At 36.2% G+C, this 27,068-nt stretch overlaps 1 protein-coding gene across 2 annotated transcripts in view; it reads right to left on the reverse strand.

Moving 5' to 3' along the window:
* The window catches only part of LOC106133369 (uncharacterized MFS-type transporter C09D4.1), a 62,633-nt gene that overhangs the window by 2,981 nt on the left and 32,584 nt on the right, over nt 1–27,068 (reverse strand). For both annotated transcript variants that reach the window (XM_060949664.1, XM_013333073.2), the window contains 5 exons: nt 20,461–20,685; nt 6,195–6,336; nt 4,371–4,570; nt 1,975–2,189; nt 340–445 (listed from right to left, as the gene is read on the reverse strand). In XM_060949664.1, coding sequence (XP_060805647.1) covers nt 340–445; nt 1,975–2,189; nt 4,371–4,570; nt 6,195–6,336; nt 20,461–20,685 — 888 coding nt within the window. The remainder of the gene's footprint in view (nt 1–339; nt 446–1,974; nt 2,190–4,370; nt 4,571–6,194; nt 6,337–20,460; nt 20,686–27,068) is intronic.

Here is a 27,068-nt window from a genome sequence, read left to right on the forward strand (position 1 = left end):
TATAGCTCCTTAATCGATAAATGGTGTTGGTAGTCCACACAAAAAATTTTTTTATTCGAACCAAGTAGTTCCTGAGGTTAGCGCGTTCAAACAAACAAATGAAATTAGTAACTACATAAGTAGTTCAAAGATAATCACCTAAAAGAACCTACTCTTAACTTAATTTTATGGGAACCAGAGGCCTACCTTTGCGGTACAATATGTTAATTAATACCTCTCTATTTAAGACAATAAGTTACCTGCCTCGTAAAAGGTAACAAATTAAGAGTGATACCTATGTATAATGTTAAGTACCTACTTTCTAATAAAAAAAAACAAATAACGTAATTGTCAACTCACCTGTACCACAGCGTTGAGGATGCCTGACGTAGTTCCCTCTGGCTCGGGGTAAGTCACCTCCGACGCGAATTCGAAGCCCACGGGAAGATACCCGGTCATGAAGAAGCTGGAAGTAGAATTAAGAGGCACCTACATTAATACTTACTTTTGAATTCACACTTTTTATGCAGTGCAAGCGAATAAAAAATTACTACATACCTACATACATAAAATCACGCCACTTTCCCGAAGAGGTACGCTGAGACTACTCTTTCCACTTGCCACGATCTCTGCATACTTCTTTCGCTTCATCCACCTTCATAGCTCTCTTCATGAATGCTCAGCGGTTTCGTGTAGGTACCTACAATGACCTTGACCTTGACCAGACCCTTTGCCAGGACATCCTTAATTTGATCAATATACATTTGCCTTTCCATTCCGACCTTTCCCTCCACACTCTCCTTGCATATTTGCTTAGTCGACCTCTTTTCATTCATCCTCTCCACATGACCAAACCAGCTTAACATACCTTTTTCTATTCCTTAAAAATTTACTTCAGATTTTTTTTCCAATAAAATATAGAGTAGATAAAAAAAATTGTGCTATCACCAAAAAAAGATCGTTCCAGTTACTTGTTTGCCTGAAACACGAATACCTATCCCTCGAAATCTATGTCTGTTCAGAATGAAATCACAAACTGGTAAATAAACTTAAAACACGAAACGAGTGATTCATAAGAAATCAGTAAAAAAACATTGTAGGTCGCATCTAAATACAAATAGCAAAGTAGGTAAGTAAGTATCTAGCAAATAATATTTTCAAGGAAATAAATCTATTTGGACAAAGGAACATGTCTGACAATGTAGATAATATAATAATTTATTCATAGTGCATTTAGCCGCTCTACGAGGGAAATCTTATTACGGAAATGGGCCGCCTAAATTGTTTACTCTATTTGTCAACTGTGTTGTATCTCCATCAGTTTACCCTCTTGTGAGAGAGAAGGAAAGAGGCAACTGATTTAATCTGGTACATCGTCGTATATAATGTCTTATGAGCTGGTTATTGATTGGTTTTCATGGTGAGGAAAAATTGACGAAAAAATATTCGAGTAAGAAAAAAATGTGTTCCTAATTCAAGACGAGATAAAGATAATAATATGTTTAACAATACCCAGAACACCACAGCCAGTGAATATCCTAACCACACAGGTGGCTGCGTATAGGTAGGTACCCAGTATAGCGAGAGTGAAGACTTCGATTAATAAATCTTTGACCACAAAGACAACGTAGTTGGCTAGAGTGGTCTTCTTTATATTCCCAATTACCAAAGAATGATAATGCTAATGCTAATGGCATTAGAGAATCTAAAGTCTAGATTGAAGATGAAGTTCGACTATTGAATATAAACATTGAATTAATCTCTTTCAATCTATAATGTCCAGAATTCTTACTCAAGCGAGGTAGACTGCCAGAGTGGGTCTTCTTGAACCGATGGATCTTACTGTTCCCACTAGGTAACCCAAAGATAATGCTGCTAAAGTAAGCCACATCATCGATGCATAAGTCTCGATTCACGATGAAGAGATGATTATCAAATATGGAGACAATTTTGATTGCAATGATTTCTAAGATGATATAGATTCTGTAAACTTACCCAAGGATAATGCTGCTAAGGTAAACGACAGCAATGACGCCACAGTCCAAGGTGAAGGTAAAAATCACCATGCCGACCACGGAGGCGGCGTAGACGGCCAAAGTGGTCTCCTTGAACCGATGGGTCTTGTCCAGCACCATCCCGCTCACCACCGACCCCACCATGCCGGCCACCACGATGACCAGGCCGATGCGACCGGCGTCCGCGTTCGCACCCTGGTGATAAAATTTTTGTACTGAAAAGTAGTTACTTAAAAAATGTTGCCCAATGTTTCATCATAATAAGTTTCATTAATAAGTATGGTTAAAAAATATAAATTACATTTTACAGTTTTACATACATATAATCTCGTTTTTCTCCCTTAAGTGGTAGACAGAGTGTCGTGGAGGCACTTTGAGCTATATACTTAGTTTAATGGAGTAATTTAGATTCTTATAGTGACAAGTTGCTAGTGTTACCTAAAAGAACAATCCCAAGTTGTGAACAAGTGTGGAACTGTATTTACAAAGAGCTAAGTATAGAAAAAGTACTTAATTAGTTATGTGAGTAGTCTATGTACTTAATAATAATTTGCAGACGCAAACGAATTGGAATTCCTCGTGAAATTGATTCCGGTCAAACAGCTATTTCGCTGTGAAATTTCTACATTCATTTAAATTTTAAACTCATCGAACTATTTGTATTTGTATAGGCAGGAAAAACTGTAGGATGAAAAATTGGATTTTTTTATATACTTTCATAATGACTGATCAAAAATTTTTTTTTTTCCGATCTTATTATTAGAGATATTTTAATACTTATTGGATCAGGAATTGATCGGTTTAATAACGTAAGAAAGAGTAATAGGTAATTGAATACCGTTCATATATAAGATCAAATTATATCTATAACAGTATTTCATATCTCGTATTTCTGTAATAGTCCTCCTGCGCTTTTTAAATCCCGGTTGTATCCTCACCACTCTGAAGAGGAGCCCGGGGTATGCCTTTGACCATGGATCCTGGATTGGGTGAGTCAGGTTTTTCTGTAAGTGTACATCTACATGTAAATGTCTTTGTTCCTATTTCATTCGCTTTCCATACTTCGGTTCATCATCATCGCTTTGGAAGCGGCAGTAAACTTAGTTTTAAGTAATTTATTTGACGTCAACCAATGTTGTGAAACCAAACGTTTCGACAATTATTAAGCGATATGAAGTATCCTATAATAATGAATAAAAATTTTGAATTTGGAATACACCGTTTTGAGAGGCTTTACACTGTCAAACCGCCTCAATAATGCATTTTATTAGGTATCTTGACAATAATTTAGGTAGGTACATACATACCTAAGTTTAAGAAATAATCATCAACAATTTTATTTCTTTAATGAACGAGCGACTAAAGTCAGTTAACAAGATAATAAGCAGGTAGTCAGATGGTAATTCTGTCCTGCGCATTATGTAAACATGCATTCATAAATCACACTAACTGCCTCACCCATCACTTCTGTACAATAACATAAACAATGTTATAGTTTATGAAAAGACAGGAGTCAATTCATTAAATGTATTGGGAAAATTGTAAATGTAAGGAAATATTTCGTCAGATTTTATCTTCTTAATCGGTTACTCATTACTGAGAATCGTGACTCCTGACTGTCAACCAACAGTTTCCACTGGCTGCGATCCGTCGCTCGGTGTAGCGCGGCGCTGATCTGTGTTTCCAACCTCTCAGAGATCTGATCCGACCATCGCTTTTGGACTACGGCCTCTAGGCCTTTTTACCCCCACTTTTCCCGTCACCATCAGATTCTTCATTAATTCGTAAGATTTTAATTGTGTAAAATTTTGAGATGGTGAGTTGTGTTATGTATTAACTACTTACCAAGGTTATTGGGCAACGTTCTCGTGAAAAAATATAGCTATTTAAGTATTTGAACAGTAAAATATTGTTTGAGGTTACATAATAATTTCGATTTAAAGTAAGTCTTTGTTCCAAAATAATAAAACTGGCTAGATTTTCGTGGCATTTTCATTACCTTAGAATTGACCTGGCTTCAAAACCAAACTTCGGATTTGTAAAATATTTACGAAGTTAATGAAATTTAAAAAAAGGTGCTTTTTTTTTTCGCGCAATTAATTGCCTTTTGCTTCGCTTCCACTAATTAAGAAGCTTACTCGAATCGGATAACTTTCGGATAAAAAGTAAACCGAAAGAAAGTTAATTCAACAAAATGTTACAACAAAGAAGCAATCTGTAACAATACTTAGGTAATGATTAATTAAGTAACTTACAGATATACAATACACTTTTATCCATGGGAAAGAGATGAGAGTGGTCCTATTCTTTTTTATATTGGTGCCGTTAACCACACGGCACTGTACACTTATATTTTATTGGACAATAAAAACTTACAGGAAAGTGGTTGAGCACGACCTGGTTGAGCAGTGTGGAGATGGCGTAGAAAACGCCCACGTTCAGCCCATAGGAGATGAGCAGCAGCACGTAGTTGCGGTTGGTGAGAAGCTGCTTGATGGACTGGAGGAAGTTGGAGTCCAGACTCGAGCCGAGATCGGCCGCGGCCGACGGCGGGCTCGGCGGCGCTTTCTTGAAGACTGTGTCGGTGCGATAATGCCATGTCATTTTTTAAACGAGATTTAAGAGCGTAGGTATACTTTAAAAATAAATTCTAAATACCATCAACTAGTTTTATTCAATAACTCTTCAGTCACTGAGTGACTGACAGAGCAAATAAATTATCAAGAAATATAAACATCAACCAGTTTTATTCAATAACTCTTCAGTTGTTCAGTGACTGACAATTCACAGCCCAGAACGTTGGGTTTAGAGATTTTAACATACATACATATAGTCACGTCCATATCCTTTGCAGGGTAGACACAGCCAATAATCTTAAAAATATAAATAGGCCACGTTCAGCTGTTTGGCTTTGTAATAGAATTGGGATTCAAAAAGTGACAGATTGCCAGCCCATCGCCTAAAAGAAGAATCCCAAGTTTACAAGCCAATCCCTTAGTCGCCTTTTACGAGATCAATGGGAAAGAGATGGAGTAGCCCTATTCTTTTTTATATTGGTGTTGGGAGAGACTTGAAATTTGGTATATAGGTAGTCTGGGGGATGCACGGATTCATCGAAACGTTTTAAGTTTAAAAAATTGACGCTAGATCGGAACTTAACAGGATTTTTCGATATACGCGGACGGAACCGCGGCCGCTCTCTAGCTTATTATTAATAACCTTACAAAATTTCATAGTCTCACTACTAAATAAAGAAATCATTTTGATCAATATATAGTATTTGTTTATATTATCAAGAAAACTGAACAGGTATTTTCGTAATTTGCACTTCAGTGTCATTTTCGAAGCTCAAGATATTATCGCTCTGATAAATTGCTCATTTGAATTGAATCGAGCGCAGCGTTCTTTTCAATTGTTATGTACCTCTAATCCTGACACTTTTCTGCAGTATCAAATAGAACGGAAGTAGATCTGTCTTCAACAGATTAATAAACTAATGTTTTTCATCTATTTTTTTCGTGATGAACAAAAACTTAAATCTACAACGAATTATGTATAATTTGGTTTATAGACGCTGTTATCCAGTCCGCTATAAAGAGCACTGTTTGTGAATGGTAGAGATATTGTATAATCCGTATAATTCTAATGAATGTCACGTTGTAGCATCTTAAACAAACGCAGATGAGCTGCTTTCGAGAAATATCTTGCAACAAACACCAGGATTAAAATGTTCTGTAATCGTCAGTCTCCTAATGGTTTCCTGCCTTAGGCGTGAATATGAAGATTGATGAGAGCAAGATACATTTATAAGCAGAATTTTGCAAAGGCAAGCCACACACACGAAATTCCTTCAGCTCTTACTTCGATGATTGTAGAAGAAAAACAATTAAATTCTAATGTTTCACGCAGAAAAAGCACATCTATAAGTAATGCCGTGTGGTTCCCGGCACCAATACAAAAAAAGATTAGGACCACTCCATCTCTTTCCCATGGATGTCGTAAAAGGCGACTAAGGGATAGGCTTACAAACTTGAGATTCATTATTAGGCGATGGGCTAGCAACCTGTCACTTTTTGAATCTAAATTCTATCATTAAGCCAAATAGCTGAACGTGGCCATTCAGCATTTTCAAGACTGTTGGCTCTACCCCACAAGGGATATAGACGTGACCATATGTACTTATGTAAACAGGTCTCTTACACAGCAGTATCAGCACGAACAGCACGCTTGTGAACCCGGCCACCAGGTAGAACATGAGCTGGAAGTCGGCTCCGATCTCCTCGATGGTACCCTGGGCGCGGACGAGCATCGGCGGGAGGAAGAAGCCGACTGCCACACCAAGCTGTGGAAGAGGATAGAGGAATATTTTTATCAAACTTGAAGAGAGAGAGAGTCGAGTGCCGTGTGGTTCCCGACACCAATATAAATAAGAATATAACCACTACTTCATATCTTTCCCATGGATGTCGTAAGAAGCGACTAAGGGAAAGGCTTATAAACATGGGTGTCTTCTTTAAGGCGATGGGCTAGCAACCTATTGAATGTCGCAATTCTATCAGTAAGCCTGAACGTGGCCTATCAGTCTTTCAAGACTGCTGGCTCTGTCTATCCCGCGAGATATATAAAACGTGATTATATGAATGAATGAATGTGAAGAGAGTATACTGACGACATCTGTAATGTTTTGTTATAACTCTTAACTTTTTTCTTGTATTACACTATTTGTAAATAATACAAGTATTAAATGCGCATGCAACTTATGTACATTTATTTTGTTTCAGACGTTTCGAATTACGTTACAATGATCTGTCACCGAGCGAGATAAAATGAAGGTACCTACGGTGCGCGTGCGTTGAATACCTGTATTATATATATTACTAACTAGAGGCCGCCCGCGACTTCGTCCGCATGAAAACCCTATCAATCCCGCGGAAACTCCCGGATAAAAAGTAGCCTATATGTTATTCTGGGTACTCAGCTACATACCAAATTTCATCGTAATCAGTTCAGTAGTTTTTGCGTGAAAGAGTAACAAACATCTATATTGACATCCTGACGTACTCACAAACATTCGCATTGATAATACTAGAGGCCGCCCGCGACTTCGTCCGCATGGAAACCCTATCAATCCCGCGGGAACTCTGGGATAAAAAGTAGCCTATGTGTTATTCTGGGTCTTCAGCTACCTACATACCAAATTTCATGGTAATCGGTTCAGTAGTTTTTGCGTGAAAGAGTAACAAACATCCATACAAACTTTCGCCTTTATAATAGTAGTAGGATTAGTAGGATGTTTAGATAGACATGGTCTTCGATCATATTATGTTCCTCAATTTCAATCAAGATGGATGGAACACTTAAGTTTTTGTAACACTCTGTAGTCCGAGTAAATGGGATACAATATTTTTTTTCAGTACTCTCTATTGTAATAAATAATAGTTTAAAAAAAACTAAAAAACTACACTTTTATTGCTAATCAAACTAAAAAATAGAAAATAAAAATTAATGACAAAGGAATTATAAAACAGTAGTAGCAAGTCGAACAATCAGTTATAGTCAATTAGTTACCTCCGATTAAAATTATAACAAAATTAAATTTATAAACAAAACAATTTAAATCTGAGTAAAAAGCGTGGGGTGCTTGATGTAGTAAATATTAAAATCATTCTATTAGCATATATTTATGACAAGAGAGTTATGAAAATGAAGTAAAATGCACCCCACGCTTTTTACTCCGATTTAAATTGTTTTGTTTATAAATTTAATTTTGTTATAATTTTAATCGGAGGTAATTGACTATAACTGATTGTTCGACTTGCTACTACTGTTTTATAATTCCTTTGTCATTAATTTTTATTTTCTATTTTTTAGTTTGATTAGCAATAAAAGTGTAGTTTTTTAGTTTTTTTTAAACTATTATTTATTTTCTATTTTTTAGTTCGATTAGCAATAAAACGCATAGTTTTTTAGTTTTTTTATACAATTATTTTTTGGAAGTTAACACTTCTAGTATAACTATCATACTAGAAAAGACTTTTGCAACCATGCACCCATCGCCGGAGGTTTTCACAACTTACTTTCTTAAAGTTATATGTGGCCTGATTGGATTAAATCTCATAATATTCTCATAATGATGATTCTTTTTTAGGCGATGGGCTTGCAACCTGTCACTATTTGAATCTCAATTCTATCTTAAAGCCAAATAGCTGAACGTGGCCTATCAGTCTTTACAAGACTGTTGGCTCTGTCTACCCCGCAAGGGATATAGACGTGATTATATGTATGTATGATAATTGTTAAACCCAGTTGAAAAGAATTTTATAGTGATAAATCACTGTTAATAATATTTTTGACTATCCAGCAAACATAATAATTTTCGATTGTGGCCTTGCCAGGAATCAAACCACAAGATTAAGAGGCAGATTGATACAGGAACAAAAATATTTCAAACATACCTCCACTGCCTTTACAACCAGGAACGCAACAATGTTTATCTGAAGACATCGTGGCACTTTCGTTGTAAAACTGTCTTTCACAAAAACAAACACAAACTTGGGACTCCTATCTCAAATAATCAGGTACTTTTTACAGGAATCCTATCTAAAAAATATCTGCACAACACAGTGAACACAGTCAGAGTCCAATCTCAGATGATAAAATCACACGAATATCCGGAAGAACAAAGCTCGACTCAACGGAAGATTCCAAACTACAAATAACGACAAGTTATCAGCACAAAACAAAGTGCAAATAGGTAAATACACAGGCACCGGTATAAAAAAACAGAAAGAAAGTTTACAGGTTTTCTAATCGAATTCAAAACTTACTGCAAAACTTATTTGACATATTAAATAAACTGTCACTCATTTCTTAAACGAGTATTACAGTGTTGCTATTATAAATAGGCAAAAGATACCTAATGTTAATTCAAGAATTGCATTAATATGTTAAATACGTATTAAATATCGCAAAGTTCTGTAGGTAGTAACTTTATTCTTGTATTGTTGTAAATTTAGTTGTTCAATTTTCATTTATTACTTTTGTTTTATTACTTATATATTTTTTATTGTTTTAAAATATTCTACTAATTCTACTATTGTTTCTAATGGTAATTCTAAATGGAGCGATGCGATGAAATAAAAAAGCCTCAGGTTAATAGTAACATTATATGGAAATATATTACATCTCTTTTTGGACTCCTTATACGTCAGAACTTCTTGGTTTCTTGTATGGAGATTACTGGCACTGGTACTATCTCTGTCTCTTTTACTCTCATACGAAGAATCTAAAAATGAATTTATTAATCCTGGCAGTTTTAATAAGGATAATGAGAAACTCTTATCAAAATATTGCATTGTCATCGGTCCTTGATACGTGTGCAAAGTTTCAAGTTGATCAGACGTTTAGAAATCAGTGAAAATTAAGCTCAAAGATTCCGTTACATACATACATACATACAACCCAAGCTAATAAAAGCGTAGTAAAAAAATACCAATTGCTTAGTATCAGGTAATTCCCTCGATTCCACTGCGTGTATATGTATAATAATTTAATTGTATTTTATTGTTACCGCCGCTGCAAATGCATTGTCACTCTAGTTAAGTGACAGCATTACTGCGAGATTAACAACATACCTACTACATAATAAATAAATTATTACTGACACTGGCACATTGAGACAGATTACTTCCACCACTGTCTAAGTAGGCGTATTCTTGATCATTCATTCATTCGTATAGTCACGTCTATATCCCTTGCGGGGCAGACAGAGCCAACAGTCTTGAAGAGACTGATAGGCCATAGGTAAACAACCTATGAACGTGGCCTATCAGTATTTTAAAGACTGTTGGCTTTGTCTTACCCGTAAGGGATATAGACATTATTATGGGTATGTAAGTATCTATGTTGTACCCAATAATTTTATAAGGTAAGTATTGTACCTCTATATTTATAATTTCATACCTTTAGGTGTGAATTTTCACAAACGTAGGTAAACCTCATAAATTTACTTAACGACCTTTTGTGGACGATGATAACAGGCCCCGAGATTAATAACCGCCTGACACACACACACAATGCTTCGAAAATTTGCAAAATACCTGCATATTTAGCGCTTTGCTATTGAACTGATGAAAAATGAAATACATACCTACATATAGTCACGTCGTTATCCCTTACGGTGTAGACAGAGCCCACATTCTTGAAAGATTGATAGGCCACGTTCAGCTTTTTGGCTTGATGATAGAATCGAGATTCAAAAAGTAACAGATTGCTAGCCCATCGCTCGATTCAAATATTGAGGTAAGCCGTGTGGTTCCCGGCACCAAAGTAATTTCTATGGATGTCGTAAGAGGCGACTAAGGGATAGGCTTATAAACTTGGTATTCGTATTCTGCTCGATGAGCTAGCAACCTGTCACTATTTGTTGAATCTCAATTCTATCATTAAGCCAAACAGCTAAACGTGGCCTTTCAGTCTTTTTAAGACTGTTAGCTCTGTCAACCCCGCAAGGGATATGGACGAGATCATATGTTCCAGTCACATAACACGTAACAATATAACAAAATCCAATTTCCAATACCGATGTTTGTGTTCCACGTGAAACGCGCCGGTCGATAAAGCTACAAACATCAGTGGCACCGGTTAATAATGGCCGGGCATTCGCAACACGGCCCATCTGAATGCATTGACACAAAACAATGTCGCCGCAGAGAGGTAAATTGTATGTTATAAGTATCCTATGATCGGGCAGCGCAGAGATGTTGCAAAAACAAATATGTGTCACAATTTTATCCCATACGTTATTAGACCATTAGTGCCGTGTGGTTCCCGGCACCAATACATAAAAGAATAGGACCACTCCATCTCTTTCCCATGGATGTCGTAAAAGGCGACTAAGGGATAGGCTTATAAACTTGGGATTATTTTCTAGGCGATGGGCTAGCAACCTGTCACTGTTTGAATCTGAATTCTATCATTAAGCCAAATAGCTGAACGTGGCCATTCAGTCTTTTCAAGACTGTTGGCTCTGTCTACCCCGCAAGGGATATAGACGTGACCATATGTGTGTATGTACGTTACTAGACTCAGAGGTGACATAACGCGAAAATCAATGTTAGTTACAGGTTGCTAGCTATCTCATTGCCTAAAAGCAAAGAATGTTAAGTTTAAGCTTTTCTCTTCATTGAGAGATGTGATTCTACGCATGTTTCAATGTAGGTACTCTGATAGACACCCATTTGTTTCATGCAGGAAGGTAAATGTTAGAATGTTTACGTTGGCATTTCTGAAGATATTTCTTCCCTACTGGAGAGAAGCCACATTAAGCAACTAAAATTTTGATCATTACTTTCTGTGATAATTGCTATTCAATTGTTTGATGAAAAGATAGAACTAAGATAATAACCAAATCAAGCAAAAAAAAATTGCACTCAGTAGGTACAGCAACAAATCTATCTTTAAATTGTTTTGATTCCGTAGCTTTTTTATTTTAGATCATAACAAATATTTTTTTGCGCGAATCGTGATAAAAAATCGAATAATAGCTTTGTATTTTCGTTCATTCCGGTTTTATAACGAAAAATATTATCCATCGAATATAGATTTGGATTAAAAATGTTTTTTTTGGTTCGCTGTAATAAAGGCCGGAATGATAACAGGTACAAAACGTATAGGTACTGAATGATCTCAATGTAAACATTGTACTAAGTAGGTAAGTTTATGCATACGAATTTGGTTTTCATTAGCGTATCTAAATTCGTTCTTGTTTTTTGCTTAAGTCTTTCCTCATGCCGTGCCGTGGTGCCGTGTGGTTTCTGGCACCAATAAAAAAAAGAATAGGACCACTCCATCTCTCTCCCATGGATGTCGTAAAAGGCGCCTAAGGGGTCGTCTTATAAACTTGCGAATCTTCTTTTAGGCGATGGGCAAGCAACATGTCACTATTTAAATCTCAATTCTATCTTAAAGCCAAATAGCTGAACGTGGTCTATCAGTCTTTTCAAGACTGTTGGCTCTGTCTACCCCATAGGCAAGGGATATAGACGTGATTATATGTATGTATGTCTTTCCCCATCACCTTTTCCATTTACATCTATGTATATATACAACAATGTAAAAAAACCCGACACATAAGTTGACCTACATAATATGCAATTTAATATTCATCTGGGCGAAATGGGGAATGATATATTTTTAAGCTATTTAGAGAAGCAGACTTGTAATGCTAACACTAACACGTGTATAGCATGTTCTATGACATGTTACACCTACACAGTAAAATTATCAAAAAGCAAGTTTTCTTTTTGAATTAAGTACTTACTACTAAATAAAGATAAAGTTGGCTACAAAGTAATGTGCAAAAAAATTAATGACAAAGGAATTATAAAACAGTAGAAGCAAGTCGAACAATCAGTTATAGTCAATTGCCTCCGATTAAAATTATAACAAAATTAAATTTATAAACAAAACAATTTAAATCTGAGTAAAAAGCGTGGGGTGCATTTTACTTCATTTTCATAACTCTCTTGTCATAAATATATGCTAATAGAATGATTTTAATATTTACTACATCAGGCACCCCACGCTTTTTACTCAGATTTAAATTGTTTTGTTTATAAATTTAATTTTGTTATAATTTTAATCGGAGGCAATTGACTATAACTGATTGTTCGACTTGCTTCTACTGTTTTATAATTCCTTTGTCATTAATTTTTATTTTCTATTTTTTAGTTTGATTAGCAATAAAAGCGTAGTTTTTTAGTTTTTTTTAAACTATTATTTATTTTCTATTTTTTAGTTCGATTAGCAATAAAACGCGTAGTTATTTAGTTTTTTTATATAATTATTTTTTGGAAGTTAACACTTCTAGTATAACTATCTTACTAGAAAAGACTTTCGCAACCATGCGCCCATCGCCCGAGGTTTTCACAACTAACTTTCTTTAAGTTATATGTGGCCTGATTGGATTAAATCTCATAATATTCTCATCATCATGATTCTTTTTTAGGCGATGGGCTTGCAACCTGTCACTATTTGAATCTCAATTCTATCTTAAAGCCAAATAGCTGAACGTGGCCTATCAGTCTTTACAAGACTGTTGGCTCTGTCTACCCCGCAAGGGATATAGACGTGATTATATGTTTGTATGATGATTGTTAAACCCAGTTGAAAAGAATTTTATAGTGATAAATCACTGTTAATAATATTTTTGACTATCCAGCAAACATAATAATTTTCGATTGTGGCCTTGCCAGGAATCAAACCACAAGATTAAGAGGCAGATTGATACAGGAACAAAAATATTTCAAACATACCTCCACTGCCTTTACAACCAGGAACGCAACAATGTTTATCTGAAGACATCGTGGCACTTTTGTTGTAAAATCTGTCTTTCACAAAAACAAACACAAACTTGGGACTCCTATCTCAAATAATCAGGTACTTTTTACAGGAGTCCTATCTCAAAATATCTGCACAACACAGTGAACACAGTCAGAGTCCAATCTCAGATGATAAAATCACACGAATATCCGGAAGAACAGAGCTCGACTCAACGTAGATTCCAAACTCCAAATAACGACAAGTTATCAGCACAAAACAAAGTGCAAATAGGTAAATACACAGGCACCGGTATAAAAAAACAGAAAGAAAGTTTACAGGTGTAGGTACGAATCGAATTCAATCAAAACTTACTGCAAAACTTATTTGACATAAATAAACTGTCACTCATTATCCAAACGAGTATTACAGTGTTGCTATTATAAATAGGCAAAAGATACCTAATGTTAATTCAAGAATTGCATTAATATGTTAAATACGTATTAAATATCGCAAAGTTCTGTAGGTAGTAACTTTATTCTTGTATTATTGTAAATTTAGTTGTTCAATTTTCATTTATTACTCTTGTTTTATTACTTATATATTTTTTATTGTTTTAAAATATTCTACTAATTCTACTATTGTTTCTAATGGTAATTCTAAATGGAGCGATGCGATGAAATAAAAAAGCCTCAGGTTAGTAGTAACATTATATTGAAATATTACATCTCTTTTTGGACTCCTTATACGTCAGAACTTCTTGGTTTCTTGTATGGAGATTACTGGCACTGGTGCTATCTCTGTCTCTCTTACTCTCATACGAAGGATGTAAAAATGAATTTATTAATCCTGGAAGTTTTAATAAGGATAATGAGAAACTCTTATCAAAATATTGCATTGTCATCGGTCCTTGATACGTGTGCAAAGTTCCAAGTTGATCAGACGTTTAGAAATCAGTGAAAATTAAGCTCAAAGATTCCGTTACATACATACATACATACAACCCAAGCTAATAAAAGCGTAGTAAAAACAAGTTTTTGCCAAAAAACTACTATAAATGCTGATCTATTTAAATTGATAAAAACACGAGGTTCCAACGCTTCATTGTAGCGAAATAAGTGCACGACAAATACATACTTAAGTACATACTTATTTACAAAACGTGACATGTGTACCTACCTACCGGTAATAATTTAGTTGAAAAATAAAGAGTTAAGAATATGAATAACTAACTCAAACTGTCCACTAAAATTAATACAATGTACTAGCTGTCCCGACAAACGAGTTTTTTTCCATATAAATATTTTTAAAGTAATTTCTAGTTAAAAAAACAAATGTTAAGGATGGACAACAACCCTTATCATTAAGGGGTATGAAAAATAGATGTTGGCCGATTCTCAGAGCTACTCAATATGCTCACAAAATTTCATGAGAATCGGTCAAGCCGTTTCGGAGGAGTACGAGAACGAACATTGTGACACGAGGATTTTATATAGGTATAAGATATTTTTGCTTTTCAAACTTGGAATTCTTCGGTGGACTAGCAATGACAAGCAACCCTGTCATTATCAATGGTAGACTGTTAGCTAATGCTATTAGCATTAAGTCCGCCTGTTTAGCTTTACATATTGTAATTGTTAAAATTACAAATACAATTGTAAATTAATACACACTGGCCGGATCAGAAAGTGGCGGTGTATCACATCTCATCGGGCATATCAATGTCTGGCCAATACTACGATCGGTCGACGACATATAGGTAGGTACATAGAATCCCGGAGGGGTAGGCAGTGACTATATCTAATATATATCAAGTATAGATGGAAAATTCCAAATAAAAACAGCTAATGTCACTTTCAAACGTCCATTCTATATCTGTGTCAAATTTCGTGAAAATTAGTCCAGTAGTTTTTGAGTTTATTCGTTACCAACAAACAATTACTGTACAAATATTTTCTCTTCGTTAATAATAAGGATGTGGACTACTGAGAAATAGTTTTTACGGGTGACTATCTATGAAATTACAATGGATCAAGTCAAGAGGTTGATAGCCATTACTTCTGGCATTGTTTATCCTCCTTGTTGACCTTACTTCTGGTCCATAATTGGCATGTTTAATATCATGATTCATACCGGAATTGATTATATAAGGTCTTTGTAATAAATAAATAATTTGTATTTGCCGTGCCGTGTGGTTCCCGGCACCAATACAAAAAATAATAGGACCACTCCATCTCTTTCCCATGGATGTCGTCCCTTACGGGGTAGACAGAGCCAACACTCTTGAAAAGACTGGAAGGCCACGTTCAGCTATTTGGCTTAATGATAGAATTGAGATTCAAATAGTGACAAGTTGCTAGCCTGTCGCCTTTAAAAAAGAATCCCAAGTTTGTAAGCGTATCCCTTAGTCTCCTTTAACGACATCCATGGGAAACAGATGGAGTGGTCCTATTCTATTTTGTATTGGTGCCGGGTACCACACGGCGCGCTCGTTCTCAATAAGACAAAAAACAATCAACACCCACTACTACGTGGATTGTTTCTGCGACACAATCAAGTCGGTAATGGAGCAGACCCTCCCGGCTACGAATTGGATAAACGCTTCCCAATGTGGCAACCGCACTCAGTTCTAGTATAGTATTGCACGAATTACCCGCATGCCGTGCGGTTCCCGGCACCAATAGAAAAACAAAGAATAGGTCCACTCCATCTCTTTCTCATGGATGTCGTAAAAGGCGACTAAGGGATAGGCTTATATACTTGCGATTCCTCTTTAAGGCGATGGGCTAGCAACCTGTCACAATATTTGAATCTCAAATATATATCTATAAGGGATAGAGACTTTTAGGCGATGATGGGCTTACAACCTGTCACTATAATATGAATCTCAATTCTATAATTAAGCCAAACAGCTGAATGTCGTCTTTCAGTCGTCTTTTGATGACTGTTGGCTCTGTCTGCCCCGCAGGGGATACAGACTTGATTATCTATACTATCTAATATTATGAAGCTTTCAGACAACCACAAGAACATTGGATTGCTAGTCAGAAATCTATACTAATATTATAAAGCTGAAGAGTTTGTTTGTTTGTTTGAACGCGCTAATCTCAGGAACTACTCGTTCAAATTGAAAAATTCTTTTTGCGTTGAATAGACCATTTATCGAGGAAGGCTTTAGGCTATATAAAATCTCGCTGCAAATATAAGGAGCAAAGAAATAATGGAAAATGTGAAACAAAACGGGGAAAATCCTTGAGGGCTTCAATGATGCCCAAAATAACTATTCCACGCGGACGAAGTCGCGGCCACAGCTAGTATGTTATATTATGTTATTACCCACATCTCAGATGCTATGACTGCATCCGCTCGTAAAACACATGAGATTGATTTGTTTACTCTTTTAAAGGAACTAGATACGCCCCCCGTGTTCGCCCACTTTAAACGAATGAAAACCGGTTAATTTTCATTATCAATTTCAATTCTATCATTAAGCCGAATATCAGCTGAACGTGGCCTATCAGTCTTTGCAGATCTGCTTTCTGTCGGCTCTGTCTACCCCGAAGGGATATTTAATGTATGTAGTATGTAGCTCTTTAATAACATTGTATGTTTTATGGTTGAAACAATAATACAGAATTCATTGGCTGAAACATTGTCAAGTGCACGTGTAATGTATATTATCTTAGTTTTTATCATTACTTTAACTACTTACTTTAGATGTTATACATACATACATATTGTCACGTCTATATCCCTTGCGGGGTAGACAGAGCCAACAGTCTTGAAAGGACTGACAGGCCACGTTCAGCTGTTTGGTTCAGTGACAGAATTGAATTCAAATAGTGACAGGTCGCTAGACCATCGCCTAAATGAAGAATCCCATAAGCCTATCCGTTAGTCGCCTTTCACGACATTGCCGGAACCACACGGCGCTGCCGGGGACACAGGCCAAAGTTTTGAAAATACTAAAATGATTATAAATACTTAAATTCTATTTATTATTTGATCTTTAGGTAAAGTAAATTGCATATCATACATTAATCACGCCTATTACACCGAGGGGTAGGCAGAGACCACATCTTTCCACTTGCCACAATCCCTGCACACTTCTTTCGCTTCATTCACATTCATAACTCTCTTCATGCATACTCGACGGTTTCAGGTACTCTTGACTTGACCTGACCTTTTGCCAGAACGTCTCCGATTTGATCAAGGTACATTCAATACTAAGATAAATAAGTTCGGTATGGCAATACTAAGATAAAAACCAGCGTCTCAAAGAAAACATTTTATATAAAGATTTTCCGTAATTTTACTGGTATTAATAAAACGACAGCTATCCCACTATCTGTTCCTGGCAGCGAGCAAAATATTCCTGAAAATTTACCAGTAAGTAGGCACTCCTATCAAATGAGCCCTTACTCTAAGAGTTGCAACGAAATTCGTAGGACGTAGGTATTCGAAACAAGTAAAAAAAAGGCTTCCTGTTACCTTTAAAAACATAATGGCAACTAAGGAAGATGAATTTTAATAGAATTGAATAGATTTATTTTCAAAATTGGATACAATGTATCACTTTTTGACGTCACATCACTTAAATTTAATTATAATTACTACCGCTTCCAAAGCGCATTTGTAGAAGAAGCGGTGGACCAAACTACACTGCAGCATTTTCATCGGACGTCAATTTACAAATATGGATCTCAATCCGTGAAAACTTACCTTGCGCGATTATTGTTATTCTCTTATGGCCAAGAGATGTCGCCACAATACTATATACTTTAGAAAACAAAGAAATAATTTATGTTTGGTTTGCTACTTAATATTAACGTATAAGTACAAAATAAACATATCTTATTATTATATATACATCGCTGCTTTTGTGAAGCATGTGTCAGTAGATATTTAATTTTTTTCTTTTACGCGTCAGGTGGGTTACTGCGAGTAGTATCGTTGAGTTAGTATCTTGTTACTCTAGTTACGAACTTATTTCGTGGCTAACTCGATCCTTATAATTTATCCCGTATACGAGTATATATCTTATTTATTCATTAAACTCAGATTCATAGTAGGGCCCTGAGTTGTCCCGAAGATATCTCCGCCCGGCAACGCTCATAAAATTATATCGACGAGAAAAATATACTGGTAATTGGTGAGCCTCGTTATTTTTCGGAAGGTACTTACCGTATTATGGAAGAGATAAATTGGTAAGGAGACGCACTGTCGAAAGTATATAGAATGAATTCGAATGCTTGTATTTCTAATGTGACACACCTAATGTGCTATTATTTTCATCATGCTCTTAATAATGTAACGTAAATAAACTAAAAATATTTTAAAAAGATTTACATACATACATACATAAAATCACGCCTCTTTCCCGGAGGGGTAGGCAGAGACTACATCTTTCCACTTGCCACGATCTTTGCACACTTCCTCTTCGCTTCTTTTCTTCGCTTTTATAATATTTACTAAAACTGTTAATTATACAAGTAACTGGAGAACACCCGCGGCTATGGCGAAAATTCACCATAATTACCGTTCCCGCGGGAATTTTGGGAAATTCTCTCTTAGTGCAGATCACCCTTAGACCACATAAAGAACCTACACGTCAAATTTCAAATACCTGGAACCAACGACTTGGGCTGTGCGTTGATACATCAGTCAGTCATTCACTTTCTTCTTTTATATAAATTTAGATTAATCAAACATCTCCATATTCCTTATTATAATCCTAAACACATAATATTTGTCTTACCATATATATCCATCCATGCAGTTTTTAAATATTTATTTTATTTATAAAGCGGGACAGGACTCCTCGAACTTTCAAGGACAAAATTTTGAATGTATTAAAAAAGGAAGATGTTAAGAATATACGCAATCGTCGAATATGCATCTAAAGAGTAACGTCGAGTGTGCGAGAGGTCTGTAACGATCGTAGCAAGTGGAAATCCATAGTCTATGCCTACCCCAATGGGAGACAATCGAGATGATAATGTATGTATGACAAAGTCCAATCTCTCTCTCCAAATTTAGCAAAACTTCTTAAGGAATGAGAAGCAAGCTGTGTCTCCTCAAATATAGTTCAGAAGTTTCCCCATTAAGTGTCGGGAACCAGCTCATTAGCATACTCACAGCGATCCGGGATAAAGGGATCGTCTTTGTTTTAGGGGACTTTGTATTGAAAAGGGCACTTTCGACCCTTTGCTTCGGATTGGGCACACTTCTTGAGAAACATTGATTATTGAGGGACATTCGAAAATAATTTAACACCTTGACGTCATTATACTCGTACCTAGTTACGAGTATAATGTCGTCAAGGTGTTAAATTCCATATAATCTATACTAATATTATAAAGCTGAAGAGTTTGTTTGTTTTATTTGTTTGAACGCGCTCAAAAACGACTGGTTCGAATTGAAAAATTATTTTTGTGTTGAATAGACCATTTATCGAGGAAGGCTTTAGGCTATATTACATCACGCTGCAACTATTAGGAGCGAAGAAATAATGGAAAATGTGGATAAAAAACGGCGTAATTTATTCATCCTTGAGGGCTTCAATGATGCCCTAAATAACTATTCCACGCGGACGAAGTCGCAGGCACAGCTAGTACTTTATATGGGTGCCGTGTGGTTCCCGGCACCAATACAAAAAAGAATAGGACCACTCTTACCCATGGATGTCGTAAAAGGCGACTAAGGGATAGGCTTACAAACTTCGGATTCTTTTTTAGGCGATGGTCTAGCAACCTGTCACTATTTGAATCTCAATTCTATCATTAAGCCAAATAGCTGAACGTGGCCATTCAGTCTTTTCAATACTGTTGGCTCTGTCTACCCCGCAAGGGCTATAGACGTGACCATATGTATGTATGTATGTCGTTAACCTGTCTTGGCTAAGTTTTAAGTTCCTATTAGCCAAGTTTGGTTTAATCAAACAGTATTTTTCTCTGTTTATAATACTCATCTAATCTGATCTTCAAACACCTATATCCCATATGTGGCAGCCATCGCCAAAAGTCTTGAAAAGTCTAAAAAGCCACGTTCAGCTAGGTAAATCCAATCTATAATTCCGCTAAATCATTCAATGCAAATGACATTGATATTCGAAACTCTAATTAACCTCTGTAAAATAACATCTCACCTGGTTGCCGAAGACCCCAACGCTGCAGGCGGAAGAGACCTGGTCTGCGCCGAACCAGACCGCTGCCAGTCTTGGCGGCACGTTCAGGATGAAGACCTGGGACACGGCCACCACCGTCTGGCCGAGGAAGCCGAGCCAGAACATGTCTTGGGGCACGGAGAACACCTTCAGCCATGCGCCCGCGCATGTCCCGAACGCGCCGATTATGGTCGTGATCCGTAGGCCCTGGGGGGAGAAAAATTATCTTTTCATTTCATACATACATTACATACAACTTTTTATCCCTTACGTGGTATAAACACAGCAATACAGAGCTAATTATTACAAGATTCAAAAACCACCTATCATTGGATGGTTTCATGGCGGAAGTGAGTTCAATGAAGGGAGATCAAGACTAAATCATCAAAGTCTTTATCACACACACACATAATCACGTCTGTATCCCTGGCGAGGTAGACAGAGTCAGTAGTCTTGAAAGACTGATAGGCCACGTTCAGCTGTTACGCTTAATGATAGAATTGAGATTCAAATAGTGACAGGTTGCTAGCCCAGCGCCTAAAAGAAGAATCCCAAGTTTATAAGCCTATCCCTTAGTCGCCTTTTACGACATCCACGGGAAAGATATAGAGTGGCTCTATTTTAAAGTGCCAGAAATCAGACGGTTCTGTTGTTGGTCTTTCTTATAAATTCTTTTTATATTCCTATGGTACTAAATTCCCGGACAGAAGCTGGTCACCCTAAAACGCCAAAGAGAGTTAATCCTACTACTATTATAAAGGCGAAAGTTTGTATGGATGTTTGTTACTCTTTCACGCAAAAACTACTGAACCGATTACCATGAAATTTGGTATGTAGGTAGCTGAAGACCCAGAATAACACATAGGCTACTTTTTATCCCAGAGTTCCCGCGGGATTGATAGGGTTTCCATGCGGACGAAGTCGCGGGCGGCCTCTAGTACGTGATAAAAATATCGTTCTTAGTCTTAATTCTCCAAATCTGCGTGAAGACGTAAATTTTGATTGGCGTTTACATCATTCAGTTAATTGACGAGTTTATCTGATAACAATCATAATCCTTCTAATAATAGGCTTTCTTCTCGAGAAATCCTGTGTTTTTTTTTGTTACCGTGAAAATTTTGCGAATTTTTGTGAAGAAGTCCCAAATTTATGGTGCGAATTTCAACTTTAAACGCTAGTTTCGGCCGTATGTTACTATCAGTCATTCAGTCAGTGAAATTTCATTACGTAAAAACTACTGTAGTTAAACTTACATACATACATATAATCATGTCTTTATCCTGACTGAAAGTCGACTTTTACGAAATCTTTGGGAAGAGATGGAGAGTGGTCCAATTCTTTCTATCACGTTTTTAAACCATACACGGTAGAGCTAACAATCTCGCAAAGCCTGAGAAGCCAAGTTGCTGTATGGCTCAATAATAAATAAATATATACAGGACAAATTACACATATTGAGTTAGCCTCGAAGTAAGTTCGAGGCTTGTGTTACGAGATACTAACTCAACGATACTATATTTTCTAATAAATACTTATATATATCAACATCCAAAATCTAGGCCAATCAAAAAAAGTTATTTTCTATTCATGCCCTGACCGGGATTCGAACCTGAGACCTCCGGTGTCAGTAAAAAAAGGATGGAATAGAGATTTAAATATTGTCAGGTTACTAGCTCATAGCCTAAAAGAAGAATCCCAAGTTAGCCTAAACTAAATGTATGTATTTAAACATATTACAAAACCTCGATGACATATTATGCGGAAATTTACACTAAATGCCTATGTAATTAGGTATACAAATTCTCTGTACATATTTGGATAAACGTGATTAGTACCAATTTGAATATACCGCTGTTAATAAAAATGTTAACCTTGACGTGACGTATAAGTATAACAAAGAAATACTTACATTTGTATAAATATACGTACATATATGATACCTACTCATCGTATAATAATGCATGTCTCCATTTCTGAATGTTCTTAGTGAAATAATTAATGTATCCATTTTGTAAAACCATAAGAGTTAACAAAACAATTGGAGTATTCAAAAGTTGATTTTCAAATACTATTCATAATCCTACAGTTTTTCTTCGTAGTCGTATGTAAATTTTGTATATGATACCAATTTTGCACAATTTTAAGTTTATAATAGGTAGAAATCTGCTTGAAATACGATGAACATCGCATAATACATATGTTTACTTACTTTAACTTATAACATAAACTTTTCCGAAATTTCTGCGGAAAATTTACAAGGATTTACGCTGACACGGCCGTACTTAACAAAATTATAATGCACATCACTACATAAGCACAAAGAGTGCCTTCAAATAACATAAAACTACTGGTTAATAGGTCTTCGTCTTTTGCCCATACGGATTAGACAGAGACTTTACTTTGTCACGCCAAAACCGCAAATATACGCAGCACTAAAAAGTGTGCGGCATTACGCCCAACAGCTGAACGAACTATCAGTCTTTTCAAGATTGTTGGCTCTGTCTACCCCGCAAGGGATATAGACGTGATACATATGTATGTACTAAAAAGTGGAAACTGCGTGGAAAAGCGTCGTATGTCACTCCGCGCGGAAAAGCGTCGCCTATTCCAGAGTAAAATTCAATTCGGAAAGTTTCAGGGTGAAATGAAATGTATGGCTACAAAATTCAGCATTCCCGTCGCCAGCGCACAAAAGCATGCGATTTAATTAAAACAGCTTCAACTGTGTCGGGATCACACGAGACATGATGGTAATCGTGTGCAAGGATATTAAACGCGACATGTGCTGGAGGGAGTGGGGAGAAAATATACACTGGAAAATTCATTAGGGGTGTGAACAGTGTAGTGGACAAAAAAGAAACCAGTATATATATCTATACATATAATAAAATTGTAGAAAAGTGCTGTCTGTACATTGAAAATAAAAATAAAAAAAATAGCAGGGGTTGTTGTTATGTCGATGTCGAACCCAAAAACGTAATTAACTTTTTTTTTGTCTGTTTGTCGGTTTGTCTGTTTGTCGGTTTGTCTGTTTGTCTGTTCACGCTAATCTCAGAAACGGCTGAACCGAGTTGGATGCGGTTTTCACGAATATATTGTGGTATGCTTCAGTTATGCTTTAGTGTTTGTTTCATGTCAATCGGTTCATAAATAAAAAAGTTATGTCAAATTAAAGAATCACGTCGAACACTATTCTATGCTTATACATAGGCACCATTAATCTCCGCAACTATTTGACGGATTTGATTGAAATTTTGTACCGACATATTTTAGAGCCTGGCGCAACATAAAGACTACTTTTTACCGCGGGAAAACATCCGTTTCCCATGGGAATCGGTAGTATATTGTTTTTTTTAACGCCTGTTCCGGTCAACGAACGACGTCGATCAGTGTTACTAGATAGGTAAATTACAATCTATCTATACATATAATAAAATTGTAGAAAAGTGCTGTCTGTACATTGAAAATAAAAATAAAAAAAATAGCAGGGGTTATTGTTATGTCGATGTCGAACCCAAAAACGTAATTAACTTTTTTTTTGTCTGTTTGTCGGTTTGTCTGTTTGTCGGTTTGTCTGTTTGTCTGTTCACGCTAATCTCAGAAACGGCTGAACCGAGTTGGATGCAATTTTCACGAATATATTGTGGTATGCTTCAGTTATGCTTTAGTGTTTGTTTCATGTCAATCTGTTCATAAATAAAAAAGTTATGTCAAATTAAAGAATCACGTCGAACACTATTCTATGCTTATACATAGGCACCATTAATCTCCGCAACTATTTGACGGATTTGGTTGAAATTTTGTACCGACATATTTTAGAGCCTGGCGCAACATAAAGACTACTTTTTACCGCGGGAAAACATCCGTTTCCCATGGGAATCGGTAGTATATTGTTTTTTTAACGCCTGTTCCGGTCAACGAACGACGTCGATCATTGTTACTAGATAGGTAAATTACAATCATTAATAGAATATGTTATAGTTACTTATTACCTTGGAATTGACTGGATTACCATGGGAAAAAAATTAAAAGGGCTCATCTAAATTCTTTCTACTTAAGTTAGTTTAGGCTGATATCATAAACTATAAGAATAATTTACCGAGGGAAATCATAGTACTCCCATGGGAATGAAAAAACATTGTTCTTTTACGGCTGAAGGTAGTTTGTAAGCTGTTGAATTTTAAGAATAATGTCGAACAGATTCCTTCCAGTTTCCCGTGGGTCTGAGATGTTATCCCGCGGTAAAAAGTAACATAAGTGTTGTTATTTCCAAGCCTAAACTAACTGTTTGCCAAATTTCATCCATATCTGTTCAGTAGTTTTTGCGAGAAAGACTAACAAATATGCGTCTATACAAAGTTTCGCGTTTATATTATTAGTAAGAGTTAATTCTATTACGAATAACTACTTTTTTTCTCTGTTAGTAGAATTTACTGAAACTTTATAATAATTTTTATTTATAATAAATATCTTTATAGAGAAGTTAAATAAAAATTATCGGTTTAGGAATCGCGGTTCAGCTTAGGATGGACGTTTGTCGGTTGCATACGACGACTGCGCGCGCGGGTAGGGATATAAAGCGCGCCGAGAACCGCGCCGCGCCATTAAAGTAGGTTTTTTAGCTACCCAAAATGACTGTGATTATGATCCAAAATAAAAATAAGTATATATTTAAAAAAAAACGCTGCTCATAGTCACTATTCCACGCGAACGAAGTCGCGGGCACAGCTAGTAATAAATACTTATATAGATAAACATCCAAGACCCAGGCCAATCAGAAAAAGTTCTTTTCTCATCATGCCCTGACCGGGATTCGAACCCGGGACCCCCGGTGTCACAGACAAGCGTACTACCGCTGCGCCACAGAGGCCGTCAAATATATAATAGTATAATATTACTATTACTAGCTGTGCCCGCGACTTCGTTCGCGTGGAATAGTGACTATGAGCAGCGTTTTTTTTTAAATATATACTTATTTTTATTTTGGATCATAATCACAGTCATTTTGGGTAGCTAAAAAACCTACTTTAATGGCGCGGCGCGGTTCTCGGCGCGCTTTATATCCCTACCCGCGCGCGCAGTCGTCGTATGCAACCGACAAACGTCCATCCTAAGCTGAACCGCGATTCCTAAACCGATAATTTTTATTTAACTTCTCTATAAAGATATTTATTATAAATAAAAATTATTATAAAGTTTCAGTAAATTCTACTAACAGAGAAAAAAAGTAGTTATTCGTAATAGAATTAACTCTTACTAATAATATAAACGCGAAACTTTGTATAGACGCATATTTGTTAGTCTTTCTCGCAAAAACTACTGAACAGATATGGATGAAATTTGGCAAACAGTTAGTTTAGGCTTGGAAATAACAACACTTATGTTACTTTTTACCGCGGGATAACATCTCAGACCCACGGGAAACTGGAAGGAATCTGTTCGACATTATTCTTAAAATTCAACAGCTTACAAACTACCTTCAGCCGTAAAAGAACAATGTTTTTTCATTCCCATGGGAGTACTATGATTTCCCTCGGTAAATTATTCTTATAGTTTATGATATCAGCCTAAACTAACTTAAGTAGAAAGAATTTAGATGAGCCCTTTTAATTTTTTTCCCATGGTAATCCAGTCAATTCCAAGGTAATAAGTAACTATAACATATTCTATTAATGATTGTAATTTACCTATCTAGTAACAATGATCGACGTCGTTCGTTGACCGGAACAGGCGTTAAAAAAACAATATACTACCGATTCCCATGGGAAACGGATGTTTTCCCGCGGTAAAAAGTAGTCTTTATGTTGCGCCAGGCTCTAAAATATGTCGGTACAAAATTTCAACCAAATCCGTCAAATAGTTGCGGAGATTAATGGTGCCTATGTATAAGCATAGAATAGTGTTCGACGTGATTCTTTAATTTGACATAACTTTTTTATTTATGAACAGATTGACATGAAACAAACACTAAAGCATAACTGAAGCATACCACAATATATTCGTGAAAATTGCATCCAACTCGGTTCAGCCGTTTCTGAGATTAGCGTGAACAGACAAACAGACAAACCGACAAACAGACAAACCGACAAACAGACAAAAAAAAAGTTAATTACGTTTTTGGGTTCGACATCGACATAACAATAACCCCTGCTATTTTTTTTATTTTTATTTTCAATGTACAGACAGCACTTTTCTACAATTTTATTATATGTATAGATAGATTGTAATTTACCTATCTAGTAACACTGATCGACGTCGTTCGTTGACCGGAACAGGCGTTAAAAAAAACAATATACTACCGATTCCCATGGGAAACGGATGTTTTCCCGCGGTAAAAAGTAGTCTTTATGTTGCGCCAGGCTCTAAAATATGTCGGTACAAAATTTCAATCAAATCCGTCAAATAGTTGCGGAGATTAATGGTGCCTATGTATAAGCATAGAATAGTGTTCGACGTGATTCTTTAATTTGACATAACTTTTTTATTTATGAACCGATTGACATGAAACAAACACTAAAGCATAACTGAAGCATACCACAATATATTCGTGAAAACCGCATCCAACTCGGTTCAGCCGTTTCTGAGATTAG

This window comes from Amyelois transitella, chromosome 3 (genome assembly GCF_032362555.1).
Source record: "Amyelois transitella isolate CPQ chromosome 3, ilAmyTran1.1, whole genome shotgun sequence".
Taxonomy (NCBI): Eukaryota; Metazoa; Arthropoda; class Insecta; order Lepidoptera; family Pyralidae; genus Amyelois; species Amyelois transitella.